At 41.4% G+C, this 24,105-nt stretch overlaps 1 protein-coding gene across 3 annotated transcripts in view; it reads left to right on the top strand.

Annotated features, from left to right (window-relative positions):
• Positions 1 to 16,272, top strand: part of LOC122496585 (protein sel-1 homolog 2) — a 64,165-nt gene extending 47,893 nt beyond the window's left edge. The window contains exons 12-17 of one of the 3 annotated variants that reach the window (XM_043602912.1): positions 1,072 to 1,220; positions 2,351 to 2,516; positions 2,624 to 2,698; positions 7,368 to 7,540; positions 15,806 to 15,934; positions 16,072 to 16,272. In XM_043602912.1, coding sequence (XP_043458847.1) covers positions 1,072 to 1,220; positions 2,351 to 2,516; positions 2,624 to 2,698; positions 7,368 to 7,540; positions 15,806 to 15,934; positions 16,072 to 16,191 — 812 coding nt within the window. In that variant the 3' untranslated portion in view covers positions 16,192 to 16,272. Of the gene's footprint in view, positions 1 to 1,071; positions 1,221 to 2,350; positions 2,517 to 2,623; positions 2,699 to 7,367; positions 7,541 to 15,805; positions 15,935 to 16,068 lie in introns of all 3 variants that reach the window. The other 2 variants (XM_043602911.1, XM_043602913.1) reach the window with 2 other exon arrangements.
• The last annotated feature ends 7,833 nt before the right edge of the window (positions 16,273 to 24,105 follow it).

The following is a 24,105-nucleotide window of genomic DNA, read 5'->3' as shown; positions in this document are numbered from 1 at the left end:
CCTGAGTATCCCCATAAGTCCTTCCTTTCAGAGGTAGAGCTAGGGTAGCAGCAGACTGCAACATCCGCTGACATTTTCTTTAGTAGCCCAAGGAGATGGCCTGTTTTGTACTTGTCTTGGGTAGTTGCCTAAGATGGCCTTGTTCTTCTGGCTCATTACAAGTTGCAGGCCCAGGATCCATCAGATAACTCAAGCTTCTAAAATAAGAGAAATAGTAATGGCTAATGTTTATTAAGTCTTTATGTGCATTTACTCATTTAGTCCTATCAGCACATCTAGGGGGTATCCTACAGTTTATAGATGAGCAAACTAAGCCATATTAAGGTCCAAGAGCTTGCCCAAGATCACGCGGTTAGTGGAACTGGTAATTCAAGCCCAAGTGATCTGCCTCCAGAGCCTTTGCTCTTAGTGGCACCGCTTCTAAAGGTTATGAAATGTTAACAGCTGGAAGACAATTTAGGGACCATCTAGTGAAAGCCTCTCCTTTTGAAAATAAAGGGCCTAGAAGTGCCCAACTCACAAAGGAATAATGAAAGAGCCAGGATATGAATCCCAGCTGCTGAGAGTATGCTGATTTTTCTATCCTAGTCCCAAATGCCTCTCCTTGCTCCAAGCATGAGTTGAATCTGAGTTGAGCCTCCTGGAGCTGGGATTTGCCTGCTCCAAAATCCATAGTTATGACAGGGAGGCACTACACTGGTCTTCTGGTGTGGAAGGACAAGGATGGTGAGCCACATCCTGGTTGTTGTCCCTGGTACTCAGAGACCACACTTAGTTTACTTTTATTAATCTTAGGTATGTTGTATTGAAGAGATATCTTCATGAGACTAAAGAGTCCTTCTTCAGATTTCTGAATGGATCAAGAACATAAATTTCCTTATTCTTACTTATAATCAAACTCAGCTTTTCCCCCCTACAAATAGTGGATCTGTAACAGCTTGACTTTTGTTGGCTATGGATTGGTTGGTTCTTATTTAAAACAGAAGGCATCACTATGGCCATTATATTCATAGATTATAATATAAAAATTAACACAAATGAGGGGTGGCTCAAAATAATTTTAATTTTCAGCTGGCTCTGGAGTATGGAAGGATTATAAACTTGCCTTCAAATATTTTTACTTGGCATCTCAGAGTGGGCAGCCCCTCGCCATTTATTATCTGGCCGAGATGTACGCAACAGGAACAGGAGTGTTAAGATCGTGCAGAACTGCTGTGGAGGTAAATAATGGGATGTTTTTAAAGTATTTTTCATTTATCACACAGAGGAGGTGAAACTGTCCTTAAGTTGTTGGTGTCTATGATTTTATAGATATTACCTCTCCCAGTTGACAGCGTGAACACTGACTTTTGCCAGGGAGGAAAAGCAGTGATGAAACTCAGGCTGGGAAAGGGAAGAAGAGAAATGATCCCTCCTCTCTTGCATTTGGCTTTTCATCAGGTTCAGAGCTCACCTCAGAATTCAGTTAAGGAGCTCTGTCTCAGCCTTCACTCAAATGGCCGGGGCAACTGGACACTTCAGTGGGATTGAGAGTTGTGGGTAATGAAAGTCTTGATTTAGCCCAGAAAATGCAGCCCACTGCTTCCCGGAAAGCAGGGCCCTTAGGTTTTTGAGGATTTGGATGACAGCTGAGAAGGTGAATTCTTTCAGCCTGAGCCAGTGATGTACTTTTCAAAAGAAAGCTTTTAGGACTTTAATGTCCTTCATTGATTTATTAAACACTTCCACTGCACCAATATGAATACCTCCATGTTGCAATCTGGCCCCTCTGAAACTCATTTCAAAAGCTGCCAGCTAATAATCTATCTTTAGATTTGCTCCTTTGCCAACTTCCTAATGAATTATGTATGGCTAGCCTCTTTTGGTTACATAAGGGCTATTCAGCTAAGTTGACGTTTGTCCCCACAGAGCTCTGCACACCTCCCTCGTGGTTATGTCACCTACACCCTCAGGCACTGTCTTCCCTTCATTCTCTCCTTTCCACATCAGCTGTGGCCTTATCACTCACCCTTGCAGTGTAGCAGTGCCCAGAAAAGTCCTTTTTTTAAAAAAAGAAGTCGATGTATTCTTGTCCTGCCAAATAGCCTCTAAGTCAGGAAAGTTTATTACACAAATTTAAAATAAGCCTCCGGAAGTTTCAGCTCAAGACCAAAAAATACACACTTGTAATCTCTGTGCCTATGAAAGGTATTATGTCTTCACCCTAAATAATTTTCAAAAAAGCCATGCTTTAAACCTGAAATCCTTGCCTGACCAGCCAGCAGGAGCTGAAGATTGACTTCATTCATCATTTACCTGGGATGACGTATATTGGCTAACTAGTCTGCTTGATTTCTTTTTCCATATACAGCTTTATAAAGGTGTCTGTGAACTAGGCCACTGGGCTGAGAAATTCCTGACAGCATACTTTGCCTATAAGGATGGTGATATAGATTCTTCTCTTGTTCAGTATGCACTGCTTGCAGAAATGGGGTATGAAGTAGCTCAAAGCAATTCAGCATTCATTTTGGAATCTAGTAAGATAAGTTAAAATTCTCTGCAATTCCCCAATCATACATATGCATAAATGACTTTACTACACGGGTATTTTAAGCCTTCCTAATGAAATTTCTCCTTTTTTTAGAAAAGGTTAAAATTCTTGAAAAAGAGAAGATGTATCCAATGGCACTTCTCCTATGGAATCGAGCTGCCATTCAAGGTATAGAACCTAGATAAAAATAAGCACGTACCTGGTCTCTGTCCACTATTAGTCATCGATTCGCTTCAGCCGAGTTCTCGGGTGTATAAGCAAGATATCAAGAAGGTGGTTATTTCCAACTGTACCAATGTTAGGGTCAGTCTTTGGTTGACAGGTCATTTCCAGGAATTTCTTTGTTATTCTCAAGGTCCCTGGTTTAGTAAACAAATGTTAGGGTCAGTCTTTGATTGACAGGTCATTTCCAGGAATTTCTTTGTTATTCTCAAGGTCCTGGTTTAGTAAACAATAGAAATTTTTCTATGGCTCTGTCTCCATGGCACCAGAACAATTGTTTGAAATATGACAATTTTACTCAGGAAACCAGTTTTGTTGTTCTGGCTTCAGTCACACATTTGCTGAGTTTTTTTCTGAGTAGTGACCTATGTCTCAATGAATTTGTAGGTAAAATTACTTATGGATTTAAGACTCATTTGATGTCTCTTTTGAAGTGCCACATTGATGATTACTACCAACTTCACACCTTTATTATAACTATTAACATGTTAGCATCAGAAAACAAAACAGAACAAAACCCAGAGTCAAATATCATGATCCTCTCCCTATTCCCGGGGTTCCCATGCTCCGCTTACAGGATTCACATGTGATAAGGAAAGTGTAATAGCACTGGTGGGAAAGCATTGGCAGGTGGCATTATTAAAAGCAAACAGATGCTGCAAAGCTCTATCTGCATTTGAATATGTGAGGAAGTCTCATGCAATAAAAGAGAAATTTTACTTCCAATTAAGTTGCTTAAAATTGTCTCATGCTGAGGTCAAATCACCTCTTTTCTGTAAGAAGTAAATGGTATGAAAAAATTCTCAACTGATATTAATATGAGGCAGAGGGGAAAAGTTATGGGGGGTGCCTTCTCAGATCTAGCTGAGCAGGTGATCCAGCAGCAAGCCATCCATGCAACTTTAGTGAGAAATTCCCTAAAGAAGAAAAGTGTATGTTTTCTAAAATGCAATAAAGACCTTGTTTGGTGTAGGGAAACAACACCAGCAATCTCTCAGCTGTAGCAAATCAGCTCAATTGCAACAAATACAGGCCTGTTCCAAGCCAGGAAATGTGTGGAAATTGCACCAAGGAAAAGAGACGTTGAAAATGAGGGGACATTAATATTAAACAGAATTCTCCAATATAAAAAAAAAAGTCAGGCTGCTAAAATTAACTATGTGTCACAAGAGAGGTCAGGCATGAGTGTCTCTGGAGATGAGGCTGCTGTACCTCACTTGAGGTTAGGAAATCTAATAATGAACATTTCTGATCAGCACTGGTGGTGCAGTGTGTGCAGAGAACGCTGAACCATCAGGACCCAGTCACCACGCTGTGACTGTGAAATTCAAGGAGGAATCCTCCCCACTGTCAAGTGACCCCCTGAGAGCCTGTCAGGGTCACTATATTCCCCCAGTCAGCCCCCCAGTTAGGGTGGAGCCGAATCCTCTGGAGAACCTGCCTATTCACTGCCTTCCTTCTCAGAGATTTTAGAGGTCCTGCCTACCCCTTCTAAAGCTTGAAAACACATAGAAGTCCTGTCCGTTTGTGGTTATAGCCCAGAAAGAATCTCAGGGTCAAAGGAGGGCAGCTTTGGGCAAAATTAGAAATGAAGTGGGTTTCTCATTAGGGCTTCAAGGGACTTTTGCCTCTCTGGGTCCATCCAATCCCTTCTCTTGGGTAGCATTTCTATAAGGACTTGCCCCCAGATACCTGTACATTTTTTAAAGTTTATTTATTTATTTTGAAGGGGGCGTGGACAGAGGGTGGGGGAGAGAATCCAAAGCAGGCTCCGCACTGACAGTGGAGCTTAAACTCATGAGATCATGACCTGAGCCTCTTGAAATCGAGAGTCAGATGCTTAACCAACTGAGCCACCAAGGCACCCCTCATCTACCTGTATATTTTGAAGCACCTGGGAAGCAAAGCCTATTAACTAATGTCTTCGGCAGCTTAAGAATTTTATAATGATACCTCTACTCAGAACTAAAGATGGGTCATGGTATTACATTAGAATCCAATAGAGGATTCTAGAAGATTAAGAGAACTTCAGTATCCAAAGGAATCAATTGCAAAGGATTTTAGGCATTGCAGTAGGCCAAATATGGAGAAAATTTGGGATGGAGGAGTCCTATAGCCCTTAAGTATACACCTGAGAACACACTGCACAGGGTGCTTTCTCCTTTTCCATGAAAGTCTAGACTGTACTAGAGGGGTTAGCCACACCTGAGATGGATGTCCTAGTTAGCATTCCCTCATCTTTTCAATCAACATTTTCTTAGTGAATGGAAACATGGATCCCCAAAGGTCATCACTAAGTTGTGGTCTTCAAAAGATTGAAGTCTCATATCTTAAAAGTCACGTGAATTTTTTTCTACTCCTGATTATATCCAAATTTGTTGGAAAGTAAGATTCTAAATTATATAACATTTGGAGAAAGCATTTTCTAAAAAGTTTCCTACCATGTTTGTCCATTCATTCCATAAATATTTGTCAAGTATCATTCTAGGTCTGGGACTATAATCAGTGATCAAGACCTTCAAAGTTCTTGTCCTCATAAGAGAGAGAGAGAAAATAAATTCATGAAGGAGAGAGAGAGACTAAACAAATAAAATAACAGCGATATATGCTGTGAAGAAAATAAACCATGGAGGTGAGATAGATAACTCCCAGAGTGGGGGCTGAGGCAATGCTTTAGACACAGTAGTCAGAGAAGGCCTCTAGGAGGGAAATGACATTTGCAGTGAGGTCTGAATAATGAGAAACCAGACACGTGAAGAGTCAGAGGAAGTCCAAACGTGCCAGGCAGACAGGCATGGAGAATCTTAATGCAGAGGTCCTGAAGCAAGAATGAGCTTGATGTTTTGAAGGAGTATTAGGAAAATTAAGAAAGCTAGAGCATGTTGGGAAAGTAACGTGATGAGGCTAGTCAGGGAGGCAGAAAAGGCAGATGAAGCACAACTTGTAGGTCAGCTAGGAAGTCTGGATATTATTCCAAGTGCAAAGTGAAGCACTTTGGGGGTTAACACAAGGGAATAATATGATTTGACTTTATATTAAAAAAAAACCATCCTGGCTGTTGTATGGAGAATATATTGGAAAGTGGAAATAAAAGAACAGTTTGGAAGATATTGTAGTATTCCAGGCTTCAACTAGGTGGTGGAGGAGACAGCAAGAAACAGGTGTGTTTGAGAGTAGAACCAACAGGACCTGCTAATGGATTCTATAAATGGAAGGGAGGGGAAAACAATTAGGAATAACTAATTTAAATTTGTGCCTGAACAGTGATGCTAGCACTGTGATTGGGAAGAAACTGATTATTTGGGTTGGTTTGGTTTGGTTTGAGGGAGGGAGGTAGCAGCGTGTTAGGAATCTCCACTGAATATTTTGGGATCCAAGCAGAGAAGTCAAAGAGGTGATTAGAAGAGTCGGGCGCTTGGGGGAAAGACAGGACTGTAGATAAAATTCAGGAAGAGTAAACATCAAGAGAGGCATGGCACTAATTGAGATCACCTAGAAAAAGAGTTGAGATAGAGGAGGGTGGGAGAGAAAGAAGAGAAAAGAAGGAAGAGAAGAAAGGAGAAGAAGGATTTAACTAATAAATCCTTGATATTCCAACATTTAGAAGCTGGGTGGAGGAGGAGTCAGGCAAGTGTCTAAAGAGGAGAGGCTGGGGGCACCTGGGTGGCTCAGTCAGTTGAGCATCTGACTTCGGCTCAGGTCATGATCTCACAGTTCGTGAGTTCGAGCCCCGTGTCGGGCTCTGTGCTGACAGCTCGGAGCCTGGAGCCTGCTTCGGATTCTGTGTCTCTGTCTCTCTCTGCCCCTCCCCAGCTTGTGCTCTGTCTCTCAAAAATGAATAAATGTTAAAAAAAATTTTTTTTTAAATAGGAGAGCCTGATGAGGCAGGAGAGAAACCCAAAGAATGAGATGTCACTGGTGTCAAGAGAGGAAAGTTCTTGGGCAGATAGGTCCAATGAGATGAGGACAGGGAAGTGGCCAATGGGTTTGGCTGCATGGAGGTTACCAACCACTTTAAAAGTGGCAGTTCCATGGAGAGGGGCAGAAGCCAGATTGGAGTGGGTTAAGAGTATGTGGGAGGTGCAGCTTTGGAGACATTGAGTATAGAACACACTTTGGAAAGGCTGAGTGTGAAGGGAACAGAGAAATGGGGAGTAGTTAAAAGGATACACCATGGGATAAAGAAAGGATTTGTTTTCATTCATAGAAGATACCAAAGTGTGTTTAAATGACTGACAGGACTAATCTAGGAAAGAGGGAGACATGGGTGATGCAGGAGAACACAGCCTCAGGGGTGAAGTTTGAGAACTGGAGGGGTGGGATCTAGTTTTTCAAGAGTTGACCTACCTTCACAAAATGAACTTAAAAGGTAAAATTCATAATTTTTATTCTTTAGGAATGAACATTTGTACTATACCATGGGAGTTATCCTGCAAGGAAGACAGCTAACAATGAGCATTATAATTTATATCCATAAGTTATAGCTAATCTTGATTCTAGGATATTGAGTCTTTTGTTTTTCTTTTTCTATGTATATTATCATCAAGTTGAGTTACTAGGAACTGTATGTGAATCATTGGAGTTCTTTTTCTTCTCTTTCTAATATTTCTATCAGGCAATGCATTTGCTAGAGTAAAAATTGGAGATTACCATTACTATGGCTACGGGACTAAGAAGGACTATCAAACAGCAGCCACACATTACAGCATTGCAGCCGACAAATACCACAGCGCTCAAGCCATGTTTAATCTGGCCTATATGTATGAACATGGCTTAGGTATCGCAAAGGTAATTGTGTTGGTAATAATCCAAACCTAGTAATGGCGGCTGAATGGGAAGGGAACATTTGTAAATGTTTTTAAATTCATTGATGTCATCAGTGTAGAGGAAGCAAGGAAAAGACAACATTTGCTGAGTCCCTCCCCCCATACCAACACATAGTACTTACCCTAATGTGAACCCTATGAGGAGGAAATTATGTTCTCCATTTATGCCCAAAGACATAACCAGCAAGTTGAAATAAATCTAGTCTCGGCTAATTAGATTCATAACTTCACACTTTTCTCAGCTATACTAGTGGGTCCTGCCTCCACTCCCTTACACCCCAGGCCTTTTTCCATTAAAATTTCCATTGACTCTCAAGCTTTCAGTAAACAAGGAAAGAGTGGGACTGAGGTCAGAGCTGGATACCAAGGTGACATTAATCCAGAAATGTCTTATAAATCACCCACTATGTACATGACACAGTGCTGAGCACTCTGGAGAATCCTAAAAAAATGGATCTCCGTCCTTCAAAGGCTATACTTAACTTGAGGATATAAGGCATATTTATTAAGAAAGAGAACTAACACTACAAGGAGATACTGGGTAAATCCCTTGGTAAGTGTAATTAAAGAAGATGGCATTGGGTTCTGACTCAGTGAGAAAGGTGTATTAAATATCAATAATGAAAATAATAGCCAGGCATTGGTGTGTTATATATACTATGCCATTTAAATCACACAACCACTCAATAAATGAGAGAAGTCCTATCAGTGTCATCATTGCATGCATCAGGAAACCAAAGTGCAGAGAGGTTAAGTCACCGACCAAATTTGCAGAACTCATTAGTGGGGGAGTCAGAATTTGAATCCAGGCCTGTCTGACCCTATGGTTTTGAAAGAGTGGGCCCTGCACTGAGTCATTCTTACTATTCGAGTATATATTTTGTATCAGTATCTATACTTCTGGCTGCATTTTGAGAGCCAAATAATGAAGGGGTTATCTGCTTTTCTATGCTTTCTTCTTTCTTCCAATTGTGCTAGTAGTTGAGAATTATTGGTGGGGAATTTCCTATCTGACTGCTAATTGTGCACTGTGCAACAACCAACGGCTTCATATTCAAGCACCAACAATCCAGATCCCTGCCTTCCTGAGCTCTCCCTGTGACCTGCTTTTTGACTGATCACTTTCCATCAGCCCCAGAACCCTAAGCAGTAGAAAGACTGTCAAATCCAAATCCAGTCTGTTTTTCCCATCCTTAGCAGGTACAGGCTTCCTGTGTTTATAAAATGAGATCAAATAGCTAAATCAGAAGATTCTTCGGATGTCATTTAGCCACACCCCACTGCCTTTTAACCATCATCCACATCTGTAAAACAGAACAATGATACCTCCCCTCCCCAGGCTTTGAAATAAAAAATAAGCCTTTGTGAAGGGGCTTTGTAGTCAGCATATGGAATAACTGTTAGTTAGATCAGAAGAGAATTTGCGTGACTGCTAAGTAAAGTTTCAGTAAGATTAAAGCTTTTATTCATCATTCCTCATGCAAAATGTAACAGTAAAGGTGAAAGGAGCACTGTGTGTATCACGGATAAAAATGACCCCACTCTATGGGTTAACTTCAAATTAGCTCACCTGTCCTGTGTGATTTAAGGACTTGGTCCCCATGACAGCCTTATCCTCACCACAACGAGACCATTTTGCCTTAACAGCCTGGGGGCAAGGATGACACAGGGTCAACTGTGCACCAGAGAGGACACTGCCTACCAGAGCCCAGATGGCCCACTGTATCAGAAGGTCTGGTTTTCTTCCTTGGAGTCACCGCTAGCCTCTCTCCCAGTCACTTTCTTCACTATGTCAAGCAGCAGCTGTCAAGACATACATTTCATACATTTAGAAGAAACTTTGTAATTTGTCTCTGGACACATTTCTGTTCCTTCCTATCCAGGTCCTGTTAAATCACAGGTAGTTAGTTCATTTTGATCCTTTCTCACAGTCACAGGTGTATTTTTTCCTACAGAAAGTCTCTACACATAAAAAATTGTAAACAAAAAATAAGAAACAGAGCTGAACTTAGATCCGGACAGAGGAATTTTAGGTTTAGTTGGTGAGGAGCCATTTCTCTTTTGTCTTTATTAATTTCTTCTGTTTTGCAATTCGAAAAATAATAACCAAGTACCCAGGGGCAAACTTTATTAATCTTGCCATCTCATAGTCAAATTAACAAGGAGATACCACCTTTTCTAATCCTTAAAATGAATATTCTGATAATTAAAAAGCTGAAGCTTGTTCGAGCGATGGTTAATGAAAGCAAAGCAATTAGAACAGACTTTCACAGCATTTAAGTCATCAAGTAATTAAGCATTTCTTCAGCAGGGCACTTCACAATCCTCTTTATTAGTTAGTCCTCATGCAAACCAGCAGGAAAGATAAGTATAATATCATTACCAGGATTTCTCTGAGAACCGAAAAAGGTTTGTAAACCAAAACTCTCTGGGAGAAGGAAGTGAGGTATAAATCAACCTGTGGTAAATCAGTATAAAAATATGGGTCATTGTTGTCCTCATCTGTCTTTAGGAAAGGGCATCAGGACTGGGTGATGTAGGTGACTTAATCCTAATAGCTTCACTGAGAAGCATCTCATTACCCAATTTATGACTTCGAATTAAGTTCAGTGAGCTCCTTGACTTAAACTGTGGGCCAAGACTGGCTGCACCATTGTTGTGGGAATATAAAATAATGCCTGAGGAAGAACTGGGAGAGGACCTGAACTAATTTAGAAACATAAGCACTCAGCTCACAAGTTGTTATGCAACTATGTCTCAATTTACAGAAGTACTTCAGAAATTTAACCATGAACAAAATGATTTGCCCATCCCCTCCTGCCCATTCCTTCTGTCTGTATCCTGGTTCAGGCCCGCATTTCTGTTCATTCAGGCTTGTTGTAAAGGCTCCTCAGTCGTCTTCCATTCTACTGTTCTTCCTTTAAATCTGCTCAGAGAAAGCTGTGTCTGCCAAAGATATATAATCTCCAATTCACGGGGAGGACTTGTTGCTGACATGTGTCTTCTAGTCAGAGACTACATTTCCCAGCTCCCTTTCATCCTTGTGACTAGTTCTTACCAATGGGACAGAAATAAAAATGAAGGGTGTCATTTCTGGGCTAAGGCGGCTAAGAAGTAGATGGAGCTTCTCCTTAGTCTCTTTCCCCTTCCATTTGTTAAATGCAGAACTTATAGAGGCTCTAAGGGATGGCAGAATCACATAGTAGAAGGAGGGTGGGTCTCTCAGTTACCAACCAGGAATACGCCTGTTGAAATTTGGGGGTTGGGTGATGGCCACTGGGGAGGGCACCTATTCGAATGAGCACTGGGTGTTGTATGGAAAGCAACTTGACAATAAATTTCATATTAAAAAAAAAGAAATTTGGGGGTTTATTTGTTACAGGTGTTAGCATTACCTTAGTTAATACATAATCCATCTAACAGAGCAGTACCATGTTATTTTTTATAAAATACAACTCTGATACTGTTTCTCCTCCACCTCACTCCTCCAAAAACCATGCACACACAGAGAAAAAAAATACAAGCAAACAAACAAAAATAAAATGATCTTATTGACTTTGTATTGCTTAATGAAGTCCAGACTTCTTAGTCTGCCATTCAAACCTACCTTGACATAACCTACCTACTCCCCTATGTATGTTCTAGGGTACTTTTCCTTCCCTCCCAACTAGAGACCTTGAACTTAACCCTCCTGACTTTCGATCATGTCACCCCATTTGCTAGAATGATCTTCTCCCAGAGTTTTGACCATTAAAGACCCCTGAGTTTTTCAAAGAATAGTTCCATTATCATCTCCTCCATGAACCCTTCAATGAGCCCCCAGATTTGAAAGATATCTGCATCTGCTTCTTTTTTTTTTTTTTTTCAACGTTTATTTATTTTTGGGACAGAGAGAGACAGAGCATGAACGGGGGAGGGGCAGAGAGAGAGGGAGACACAGAATCGGAAACAGGCTCCAGGCTCTGAGCCATCAGCCCAGAGCCTGACGCGGGGCTCGAACTCACGGACCGTGAGATCGTGACCTGGCTGAAGTCAGACGCTTAACCGACTGCGCCACCCAGGCGCCCCTGCATCTGCTTCTAAACTACCATGGCACTGTGACTTGCTTTTCTTCACTTATTTATTAGCTCAAATATTTTCATGTGCTTATTTTGTGTCGGGAAGCAATGTGCTTCATTCTAGGGATATAAGAACAAGACAACCTTCAAAGAGCTCATAGCCTACTATGGAAGAGATATGTCCATAGCTATAGTGAAAGCCTAAAAAGGCACTAGTGGATGCTCACACAAATAAAGTAGTGTGAAAATGTTAAAGAGGGAACAGTGAATTCAGGTGGAAGGATCAGTACTGCCAGGTCTTGTTCTAAAATGATTTTATAACATGGACTATAAGAAACGCATGACAAATTTCTTTAATGGAAGAAAGCAGGTATGTTTTAAGATAAGGACTAAGAAATCTATCCTAAATTAAGACAAAAGGAGGGGAGGAAGTAGCCTTTGCAGATGAGTTTCCAGTATATATAGTTAGACCTACCAGATAACACATTTTTGGGATCCTACAAAGAAAACAAAACCACATCTACTGAATAAATTATAAATAAACATATCAAAAATAAGAGTAATTATGACACGAGGTATTTTCACTTCTCATTTGTCTGGTCTGACCACTTATAGAGTGTTAGAGCTGAAGCTTTAAACACCAGAATAGAATTATTTTCTGGAAAGGACAAGTTCAAGTTAGGTATTTAAAATGGCCTTCTCAGAAATATGACAGGACAAAACACACACCTCTTTAAAATGGCCATAACTCCTCTTGAAATAAATGGCTTATTACCTAATAAAATAATCAGAAATGTGCAAAATAGTTATGTGTGGATAACTTTATTTATTACAGGAAAAAAATCCTACAAGCAAACAAACAAACTGCTTCAAAATAGAAGACATGCTCTATAAACTATCACATGGTAGTACACCACTGTAGTATGTATTTTATGGCCCAGTGACTAAGTGAGCAGGCTAGAAGTAGACCATCTGGATGTGAATGTCAGTTCTGCCACTTACAAGTGACATGAATTTAGGTAACTGACTTAAACTCTCTGTGCCTCAGTTTCTTCATCTTTATAGTAGAGTTAATATCATCTGCCCTATGTAATTGTCATGAGGTTAAAATAAATGATGGTGGTAACTGGCACGCAATATGAGTATTTAATAAGCATTAGCCATTATTATGAAATACTATGCAACTATTAAAAATAAAAATATTATAGACTAAAGCAATATCTTAGGTCACAGTATGTTGTTTGAAATATATTGTTAGATTGAGAAAGCGGAAGACAAAATATTGTGCAAGTTGAAAAATTCCTAAAAGTATGTATATTTGAATATATATATATACATATACATATACATATATATATATGCTGGAAGGATGTGTATAAAATATTACCAGGACTTATCTATGTACAGTGAAATTGTAGGTGGGTTTTTAATACTTTTTTCAGCTCTATGTTTTCAAAGTTTTCTCCCATTAGTATATGGTATATTTATAGTTAGAAAACAAGAATAAACTATTCAAAAAATCTACCTCTGTCCTGGTATAAGAAGTTTTTGATGTCACCCAAAGATTCAGGGCTAGCAAACTCCTGCATCGTGTATATGAACAATTTTCATAAACCAGCTACTTTATTCCTGGAGAATTCTGTATTTTTGAATTATAAGAAGCTATTTTGAACATATGAACATTGGGCAATATTTTGGCAAACCTGATATTTTACTTGGAAACACATTATTTAACAAGAGACTGCAGATCGGTTTACATAATCTCCTCAATCATTGAATTTAAAGCAAAATAAGCTCAAATGGATCACAGGAAAGTTAAATGTAAGTGGATTGGGTATGCAATGGACTTATTTAATGAACCCTGGCCATCATCAAAACACTTTTGAAAGGGAATTTTTTGTATGAATGACTTGGATTTCTTCCTAATAAGGATCAAAGAACAAGGAGCCTTTTCTAGAATCAGCTAATAAAATCTCTTTTATATGGGTTGCCCTAATTAACCAGTGGGTTCAGGAATTTCTTTCTCTGGGAATTTTTAAGAAAGACTTTCATGTCCCACCCCACCCCCACTGAGAATTGTGAGGCCCCTGGGTAAGGAGGGCGCTTATCCCACCTTAATGGTGCTTCTTGCTATTTTTTATTTCAAACTAAGCAACTGAATTGTGATGTTTGTGCCTGAAGAAATAAATTAATAACTATTGCCTGCTTCAAATAAGAATGAATGCTTGAGACATTGACAAATGCTTTTGTTCTCTGAATGCCCTATTAAAGTCAATATGCCTTTCATGTGTGGGGGTGACACAGCCTTTATAATCTGCAGGGTGCTTTCAAAAGAACACCCACTGAATTTGTTGGAATTAGAGACACAAATTAGAGTTTTTACAACATCCATTTTCTCTGTTGCCAGGAAGATTTGTTCAGAACAGTCTCTTGCATTTTAAGTTTTTAGCAAGAACATTCCTCTTTCTCCAACCAATCAATTTACAAGACCACAAAGCTTTGGGAAAAATTTAAGAAATAACAACCAGAACACAGCTGAGACAATACCACCCAAAACATGGGTTTAGCAGGGGCCGCAGGGATTCACAACTACTGCACTCTGTGTAATGGAGGTTTGGAAGACAGGGAGGACAAAGAGATGCAAGATAAACACAGTTTGTGAAAATCTCTTTTCTTATCCTTTTGAAACGAATCCAGAGGCACCCAGTAAAGTACAATAATGGGACTGGCCCAAGGCACTTCAACCTTTAGAACAACACTACTTAGCTTTTTCACTACTCTGTTTGGGAAATCAAGCAAAAGTAAAGCAAACAAATAAAAACAAGCCACAAGTAGGTGAAAATTAAAGAAAAGAAATTTACCTGCCATGGCATAATTTAATGGCGGGGAAAGATCCCTAAAAATATAGTATGTAATTTGAGGAATCAAAATTCCAGCCTGAGAAGTAAAAAGTTCATTCATTCATTCTATAAGTATTATCAGAGAGAAGCTATGTACTTGGCATTCCATTAGGCACTGGCAATTGAGGGGTAGTCCAGGTCCTTGAGGACAAGGACAGATGACCAAGCAAATTCTGTAACTTCAGGTATGAAAAGTACTATAAAGAAAACTAGGAATTTTAAATGCTTGTTAGTATCTGTATTGTTATTTGTTTGGGGGAGCTGGACTGTTGGCATCTCGTGTTCTACTTCTTTAACTGGAATCGTATCTAAGGTCTGGCCCTGCAGTATCCAAGAAAGCTTTTTGTGTTCGTTTTCTATGTGTTAGTTTCTATGTTATAGCCATAATAAACTACCACAAATTTAGAGGCTTAAAACAACTCACATTAATTATTTAATTTAACTTTTATTTATGAGAGAGAGAGAGTGCACAAGTAGGGGAGAGGGGCAGGAAGAGAGAGAGAATCTTAAGCAGGCTCCACGCTGAGCACAGAGCCCAATGCAGGGCTTCATCTCACGAACCATGAGATCATGACCTGAGCCGAAAGCAAGTCGGTCACTTAACCGACTGAGCCACACAGGCACCCCACAACCACATTTATTATCTCATGATTTCTGGTTCAAAAGTCTGGGTGAGCTTGACCCATCCTGTGTAGTTTCACAGGCTAAAGTCAGTCTGTGTTCCTTACTGGGAGCTTTGGGGAAGAATCACTTCTAGGCTCACTCAGGTTGTTGGGCATATTCAGTTTCTTGTGCTGTAGGACTGAGGGTCCCATTTCCTCGCTGACTGCCCACATTCCTTCTCATTCTTTCCACGTGGCCCTCCAGCAAGTAAGTTGAGCCCTTCCCAAATCTAGAAGCTACAACTTGTACTTCTGCCATATCTGACTTTCTCTCCTGACCTCAGCCCTGAGAAAACTGTGTTTATGTGATAATATGTAGTATACCCAGATGTGATAATATGTAGTATGTGATAGTATGTAGTACACCCAGATAATCTAGGATAATCTATTTTAAGATCTCTAGGTTTAATGACATTTTCAAAGTCCCCTTTGCCATGTAACATAACATATTCATAGGTTCCAAGGATTAGGACATGACTGCCTTGCCAGGGATGGGGGAGGTGGTGGGCTACCAAAGATAAATAACAATATTTCAAGTGATGGCTTCCATTTAATTACCCCTAAGGAATCTGGACTTAATGAGTCAGGGCTATTCTTCTATTTCTAGGACATTCACTTGGCCAGGAGATTGTATGATATGGCTGCTCAAACAAGTCCAGATGCTCACATACCTGTTTTCTTTGCCCTCATGAAACTGGAAACTGTGCATTTGCTCCAAGATATCCTGTTTTTTAAAGTAAGTTTGTCTCAGATAGGCCCCAAATCTCTGAAAACTCCAACGAGCAGTTTTTGAATGGTGGGATGGAAGGAGATGACGGTTGTGTATGGAGGGGGAGGCTTGGATTTGTTTTGACAGAATGTCTCTTCCAGCAGTTTACGATGTGTTGGAAATGGATGAAATTGGACAACACCCTTGGACCATACTGGGATTTATTTGTGATTGGCCTAATTGTTGCTGTGCTGATCTTCTTGCTTAGAAATCGCTATGGGTAGAATCTGGACCACAGCAAAACCTGCTCATGGGAACAGTTCACTTCAAACTATCCTTGCTAAATAAAGAATTTCCTCATGAAACTCAAGAGTCTGCTGCATATTTCTCACACAGGCCTGTGGTGGAAAATGGACAAAGCTTGAGATCTGTCTTCAGAAACCATTTCAGACTTCCTTAGTTTGGGTGACCACTTGTGGGGGAGTGAGCTGCTGAAGACTGGTCACCTGAGGTTTCCTTACAAACTTGTTGTTTTGGTAATCTAGTCCCTAGTTAGGGATAATGGCCCCCATTTTCACATTGTTATAACAGCCTCTTCCCTCTCAAGAGGACAAATGTGTTTCTTGGCTCCTACAGACATACAGAGATACAGAGGAGGAGGAGTTGGGGAGGGCAGGAACACAGATCCCTCAGAAAATGAGAAAGATATAAATTTACAAATAGACCCTTCATCTCGGGGGAATGATCCCGTGAACCACATCATGAGCATGTGGCATGCCATGTAGGGGGACTGGATCACACTTCTCCCCAAGGGCCTTCTATCCAAGCTCCTTTAGCAGCTTGCAGTGAACAATGCCACCTGGGTCTGTCCAGTGTTGTACCCCTCTCTGCCATCCCTCACTAGAACCCTGCTCTCCCTTGGTCCCTGAAGACACCAGCCTCTGAGGACAGAGCTAAAAAGTCCAGTTCCCTGTTTCCCATGGCAGGAAGAGCAGGGACCTGGGGCTGGGAGCAGCATGGGCAAGAAGGGAGCAGGAGGCCCAGGACTTATGTCAAGGGCCAGGCTTGAATCTCAGCTCCACAACTCATTAGCCTCTCTGAGCCTCAGTCTCCTGATCTGCAAAATGGGAAGATCTTAGCTGGTATGAAGATTAAAGGGATAACCTATGTAAAGGGTCTGGTGTTCTAGAATGAACTCCACAAATGGTAACTTCTAATACTCTGTAAAACCTCATGGAAAATTGGTTGGAAGATGGGGACAGTGGAGTTGATAATAATCTGTGTGGGCTCAGTGCCCTGCAGTTAGTTCTTCAGCCAAAATCCTGGGTGTTTCGGTGGGAAAAGATCATGCTTGCCTACTTGGAAATCCACCCCCAGGACAGGAAAAGAGTTAGTTAATAATGTCAATCATAATCAGAAAGAAGAATGAAAAGGTGAGAGAACACTGAATGTGGGATCAAACAACATGGATTTAAGATCCAGCTCTGTCCCTTGGTAGCTCTATGTATGACTTTGGGCATAATTTCTCCAAATCTCAGTTTTTCCTCCATTAAGTGGGATTACGTCCTGCCTCACTGGAGAATTGTGAGGTTTACATAAGCCTGACTTCAAAAATGCTTTATAAACACTACACATACAAATACTAGCTACATCAGTTATTTGGCCATGAACTAATCCTGGCCTGAGATCCAAGTGTTTAGAATTTCCTGGACAGAATCCCTGACTAACTAGAGAGTTCAACTTCTGAAGGAACTTTTGTTTACAAACACGCAAAGAAGGAGCAGGCATCTAAACCTCCAGCTAGAGCCTAATGGACAAGACAGCAGTGAATTATATCCCACAGGTGTCTGCAATGCAAAGATGTCAGAGATGGGTATAAGGGCAAAGAGGGGAGTGTGGAAAACAAAATAGGGAAGTCCTGGCTCAAAGTCTAGAAGTGAGTTTCTTAAAGGAAACACTTATGAAAATAACTGCAGGCAGGGGAGACAGGGAGATTCTTTGTGGCTTGCCGTGTACAGTAGAACACTGTTAGAATTATAGAAGCAAAGACGGTATGAGCTCATAAATTTCCCATTTCAGCTAACCGTTCCAACTAAATGTGACAAAGGCTTTGAAAGTATGAGCAGCTTAGGGTGTTTGAATCATTCAAGTTCCATTTCTAAGCCTCCTCTCTGGAGCCTCTGCAGAGGCGCCCAGGTGCACGGATGGGCACCTGCTGTACCTGCTGTACCTGGGTGCTGTAGCTGGGTGATGACTGGCCAAGGGAGAAAGAGCCCCCGCCTGTCAGCCACTTCTACTTCCTGGTTACAACAATCCCACCGCCACCACGGGCATACAGAGCCCCTATTCCTTCTGCTTCTGATAGCTTTAGACAAAAACTGATGATAGACTACAAGGAAACTTTTTTTAAACTCAGTTTTCTTTGTAACTCCCTTTTCCCTCTACATTTCCTTCCCTGATTCTTTATTAAAGCAGAGTAAGTATTCAAGTCAGCAACTTTTTGTAGAGAGAGTAAGGGGCAGGAGAGAGAGAGAGAGAGAGAGAGAGAGAGAGAGAGAGAGCGAGAGCGCGCGAACAAGTGGGAGAGGGGCAGAGAGAGGTAGGGACAAGGGATCTGAAGCAAGTAGGCTCCTTGCTGACAGGAGAGCCCCATGTGGGGCTGGAATGCATGAACCATGAGATCATGACCTGAGCCAAAATCAGATGCTTAACCAACTGAGTCACCCAGGTGCCCCAAGTCAATAAATTTTTTAAAGGTCAAGTAAATAATATATATATATATTTTAGAGCAAGGGTCCACAGTCATTTTATGAGGAGTATGCTTTTAGAATTCTACACTTTTCCCCACATCCTAAGTGGTGGGTTTTATCAACTATGGCCATGAGTGGCTGGGAAAAAGAAGAGAAGAAAGTCCTGAGGGAAGCAGAGTCAGGTGGTACTGGCTTGCCACATTCCCTTCTCTGGGCATCCCAGGAAGCACAGAGAACAGGCTGTGGTGAGGCTGAAAAGAGGAAAAAGGAACTCTTACGGAATACTCGCATGTGCCACACTCTTGTGTTTTTCTCTTTCCTTTCCACTTTTCCTTTCTCTTTCTCTTTCCTTCATGATGAGGCTGGAGGTAGATTTAAGTAACTCTGTCTTGCACAGGAGGAAAACGAGGCTAGGAGAAGCTACGTAACTTGTTAAGATCATGTTACAACGTGGTCACATAATAATAAATAATGAAGCTAGAATTTGAGTCCAGATCTGACTCCAAAATACATTATTTCCCCTGTATTACTGTTGCAGTTATTTCTTGCTGCTTAACAAACTACTCAAAGCTTAGTGACTTAACCATCATTACATCTCAGGCATTTAAGCAGGGCATGGCTGTGTGATTGTTCCGTTCCACACGGCCTTGACGGAGCCACTTGTCAGTGTTCAGCCAAAGAACAGGCTGTTCTAGAGAGTCCGAGACAGTTTCACACACCTGGCACCTTGGTAAGGTGGCTGGAAGACCAGCCTTAACTATGAGGAGTGATCACAGTGCCTATATGTCATGATCTCTTCAACATGATGGACAGAGTCATGGGACTTTTTACATAGCAGCTCAGGACTCCCAGAAAGTATTCTCAGAGTCCCAGGCAGAAGCTGCAGGTTTCAACCCTCAGCAAGTCCTAGGATGTCACTTCTGCCACATTCTATTGGTCAAACATTAGACTTCATCTCTCATTGGGAGCACCAACAAAGAATTTGTAGCCATATTTAACCTACTACAAATATACTGTTGAAAAACCTACCAACAGGGACAAAAACCTATCAAGGATTATATAAATTCACTGAGACACTGAGCTACTTATCTTGGAGGACAGGATTGTCGGTGAAGTGGAATTCTTCTTCCATTTTGTAGATATGCCTGTGTCTGATTACTGCTTCAGAACGATGTATCACCCATTAGCAGAAAACGTTTAAAGGCAAAACCTTATATTTTAATACTAGCTGATGAATAATTTCTGTCTCAAAAAAGAAATGCAGGTGTAACCGAAGTGAATGGATTGGCAAATGCCAGGAATATGTTGAAAACAATGAATGCAGTAGGTACACTGTGGCTTGCCTGCTTCACTCAGCCTGGAATCCCTTGGTGAGGAGGGAATGTGGGAAATGGTCAGTTTCTGCTGGGTCCTCCCTTATGCCCAGTCTACCTGTTTCTGGCTCCTCCATGGTAAAGGGAGCACAGGTGGCAAGAGGTGTGGCTTAAGGACTAGGAAAAATTATACTAAACCTGCCCAGAAGCCATCCTGCAAAGGCGCCCACTGAGCATAGCAGTTCACCATGTCAGCTCCCATAGAGCACTTTTGTGGTTTTCTTGGGGACTCCCCTGCTGGGAATTTTCTTTGTTTGGGGTCGCCTGAAAGCAAAGCCTGAGACAAGGATTGGCGTCTAGATAGTTCATTTGGATGGTGATCCCAGGACTCAGAGTGAGGGAGTGAGAAGGATGAAAAGCCATAAAAAAGAGAATTATTGAAGTCACCGCTGTGGGCAGTAGGGGTTCTGTCCTACCAAGAGCTGAAAAGTGTACAAAATACCTCCTGGAACTGTCTGTCTAAAAGACAAGAGGCTGGGGCACTTGCTCACCAGCACCTCCTCTATCATTTGAGGGTTGCTCCAGAGGCTGAAATAACTACCCCTCACCCCTTCAGCTATTTCTCAGAGGCTTTGGGGAAATCTCTGAGATAGAACAAACACCTGTGCCTTCCCTTAGTGCTGGACACAAGTTAGCAGGAGTCTGAGGTTGCAGGGAAAGGCCCTCCGTAGCTGCAGCTGAAATCAGAGCTGAGCAGTAAAAGCCTCACAAGTGGGGCCTCCTGAACCCTAGACCTCTGCTCATCCATCAGCCCATCCAAAAGACTCTCTGGTGGGACTCTCTACCTGTGGTAGGCTGAATAATGGTCCCCCAATGCTACCCATGTCCTAATCTCTGGAACCTGTAAACATTACCTTCTATGTCAAAAACAGCACAAAACTTCGCAGAAGTGGTCACATTATAGATTGTTGAGATGGGGAGACTATCTTTGATTATCCAGGTGGACCTCAAAATGCAATCACAAGTATCCTTATAAGAGAGAGGCAGAGGGAGATTTGACACAGAAGAGGAGGAGGCAATGTGACCACAGAGGCAGATATTGGAGTTATATGGCCACAAGCCAAGAAATGCAACAGCCACCAGAAGCTGGAAGAGGCAAGGCATGGATTCTCCCCTAGAGCATATGGAGAGATGTGGTCTGGCCAACACCCTACTCTAACTTCAGACTTCAGACCTCCAGAACTGTGAGGGAATAAATACCTGTCATTTTAAGCCACCAATCTTGTGGCGATTTTTTAAAAAAATACTTTTTAACATTTATTTATTTTTGAGAGAGCACAGGAGGGCAGAGGAGGGGAAGAGAGAGAGACAGAGACAGGCTCCAGGATCCAGGAAGCAGGATCCAGGCTCCAAGCTGTCAGCACAGGGCCCGATGTGGGGCTTGAACTCACAAACCATGAGATCATGACCTGAGCAGAAGTCAGATGCTTAACCGACTGAGCCACCCAGGTGCCCCTCTTGCGGTGGTCCTAGGAGATGAATGCAGTACCCTCTCTCCAGGTGGCTCTAAGCTGGCTCCTTTCCTTGTGTGCTTCATTTGGTCCCTGAGGACCCTGAGGAGTACACATTCTTGCCCCTGCTCTCAGTGGAAATGCAGACAGCTCTGAGGACAGCCCATTATCAGAGGATACTTAAAAGTAGTCTCATGGTATTTCATACTAGCTTATGAATAGTTTCTGTCTCAAAAAGAAATGCAGGTGCCAGCGAAGTAAATAGATTGACCAATGTAAGGAGTATGTTGAAAGAACTGAATGCACTAAGTAGGCTGTGACCTACTTAGCAAGTGAGGAGTAAGGAGGAAAGGAATTCTCCTCTTGCTCTGTTGGTCTCATTCTCTCTCTCCCCTCAGACAGGTAGCCATGGCCTCTCCTCAGTAGGCATGTGTTACCCTTCAATCCACCATATCCCCTACACTCCAGGGGCCACAGATCAAGTTCTCCAAGTAGCTTCCCTAGAGCCCCTCTCTTTTTGTTAAAGAGGAGATTGGGAAATACAACAGCAATCATAAAACTCCTTGCAAGAAAAACTCCTTGCCTCCACTGTCCTCCTTCAGGCCTCAAATACCCCAGCCCTCACTCTCCACCATGGTGCAAATCCATCTAGGACAGGCAGCCCCTCGGTTTAGAAAATTAACTCCTTTCAACAACTCTCAGCCTGTGGGCCTCAGCACAAATATAGGCACCTATCTTATCACCTAGAAATCCCTATGTGACAATTTCATTACTGGGAAGTATGCTCAGAGCTGGGACAAGTGAACAGCTTGCTCCAGCCAGGAACTAATGCCATGACCCCCATTAAGTCATGTCTAACTGTGCCAGGAACTAATGCTGTGACTGCCATCAAGTCACATCCCCACTCAGGCTTTGCTAGTTTCTTTCTCAGGAAATTAAGAGGTTAGAGGAGTCTACAATTCCAAAGCCACAGCACTGTCAGTGATGTGCACATGTGCAACTTCAGAGCTAAGATGGACCCCCTACCTATGACAGATTAGACAGAAAAGACTCCTTTAGTTTGTAATAGGTTCATAAAAATAGTCTTTGCCAACTCTATACCTCAGCCACAAAAAAACAAAAAGAAAAAACCTGAGGCATCAGAAAGGGAATTTAACTTTTTAAAATAAAAGTTATCATTACAAAAGAAAGAAAGAAAGGAAGGAAGGAAGGAAGGAAGGAAGGAAGGGAAAGAAAGAAAGAAAGAAAGGAAGGAAGGAAGGAAGGAAGGAAGGAAGGAAGGAAGGAAGAAAGAAAGAAAGAAAGAAAGAAAGAAAGAAAGAAAGAAAGAAAGAAAAAGAAAGAAAGGAAAAGAAAATGTAGGATGAGTGGAGATATCAATCTTGGATTTCACATGAAATTTTGCTCCATATGGGGCTATAGGTTTTCCCACCATTTCTGTCTTCCCTTCATTCCTTACTCTGCCAGAATGAATTCTTTCCCCATGGAGTATTTTGCCTGAATATGATTAATATTAAAAAAAAACTATTCACCTCATGAAAAACTGTATCCTTTTCATAAGAAAAGGTACCAACCCATAGCAACAATAAATGTGTCATAATAACAATAGCTTGTTATTAACAAGAAAAAAGTAAAAACTAAAAATAGTGATTCCACTAGAACTAACTTGAGGAAAAATTCATGTGCTAAATACGCCATTTCCAGAAGCACAATATACCTGAAGTGTTTATAGTTCCCCAAATTCCTGTGCTCCAAAAGCATCTCTTCAGGGCCTTCTTCAGGGAAAACCCAAGCTAAATAATCTGTTGAAGAAGGAACTGTCACATCTTCCAGATAAGAATATTCTGGCTTGGAGAACAGATCAGCAGCTTGCCCAGGTTCACACTGCTGGTTAGGGGTAAACTCACAGCCAACCCCAAAGCCAGTGTTCTTTCTTCCATTTTATTCCTCCCATCATCCTACTTTATTATCTTATTGTCAAATATAGCTTTTAATATGACATCTATTACTTTTCACTTTTCCTATTAAAAATATTAAAGTAGACTTAAGTTAAAATTTACATAAGCTTCTTTTAAAAAATCCTTTAATCATGTTTTAAAAGCATCACAGTGCAAACCTTGCCAACATACACAAATCCAAAAGGCTATCATTAATCTTGCCATGTGACTCATGGACAACTCAAAATGGAATGTGAAATACTGATTGTGATCAATCAATTCTATTGACCAATACTATTGATTATTCTCTGAACTACACTGACTTTCCACACTATCTGATTTTCTCTCCCATTCCCCCCCCTCCCCCCCACTATGTAAGGTTTCTCCCTTTTCCAGATGGACAGTATCTGTCACAGATACCATCAGTGCCCCATCCGGGTCCCCTCAGCCCAGTTCTGAGATCACCCACGTCTTTCATGTACAGTCCCTGCCATCTATGGTTTCCTATCTCCAGCACCTGCATTCCTCTGTCTGAGTAGGCTCCCTGACTACAGGAGGATTCTTGACCACACAAAAGACAGGCCAGAAGTGCCAGGGAGCTATACCTCCCAGGAGCATCCCTTAACCGAGGAACAGGAATTCCCCAGTTTCTTTGCCCCTAGTAAGCTGATTTAGAGTCTCTCACAA

The sequence above is a fragment of the Prionailurus bengalensis genome, chromosome A3 (genome assembly GCF_016509475.1).
Source record: "Prionailurus bengalensis isolate Pbe53 chromosome A3, Fcat_Pben_1.1_paternal_pri, whole genome shotgun sequence".
Classification (NCBI taxonomy): Eukaryota; Metazoa; Chordata; class Mammalia; order Carnivora; family Felidae; genus Prionailurus; species Prionailurus bengalensis.
This window is presented reverse-complemented; position numbering and strand designations above follow the sequence as displayed.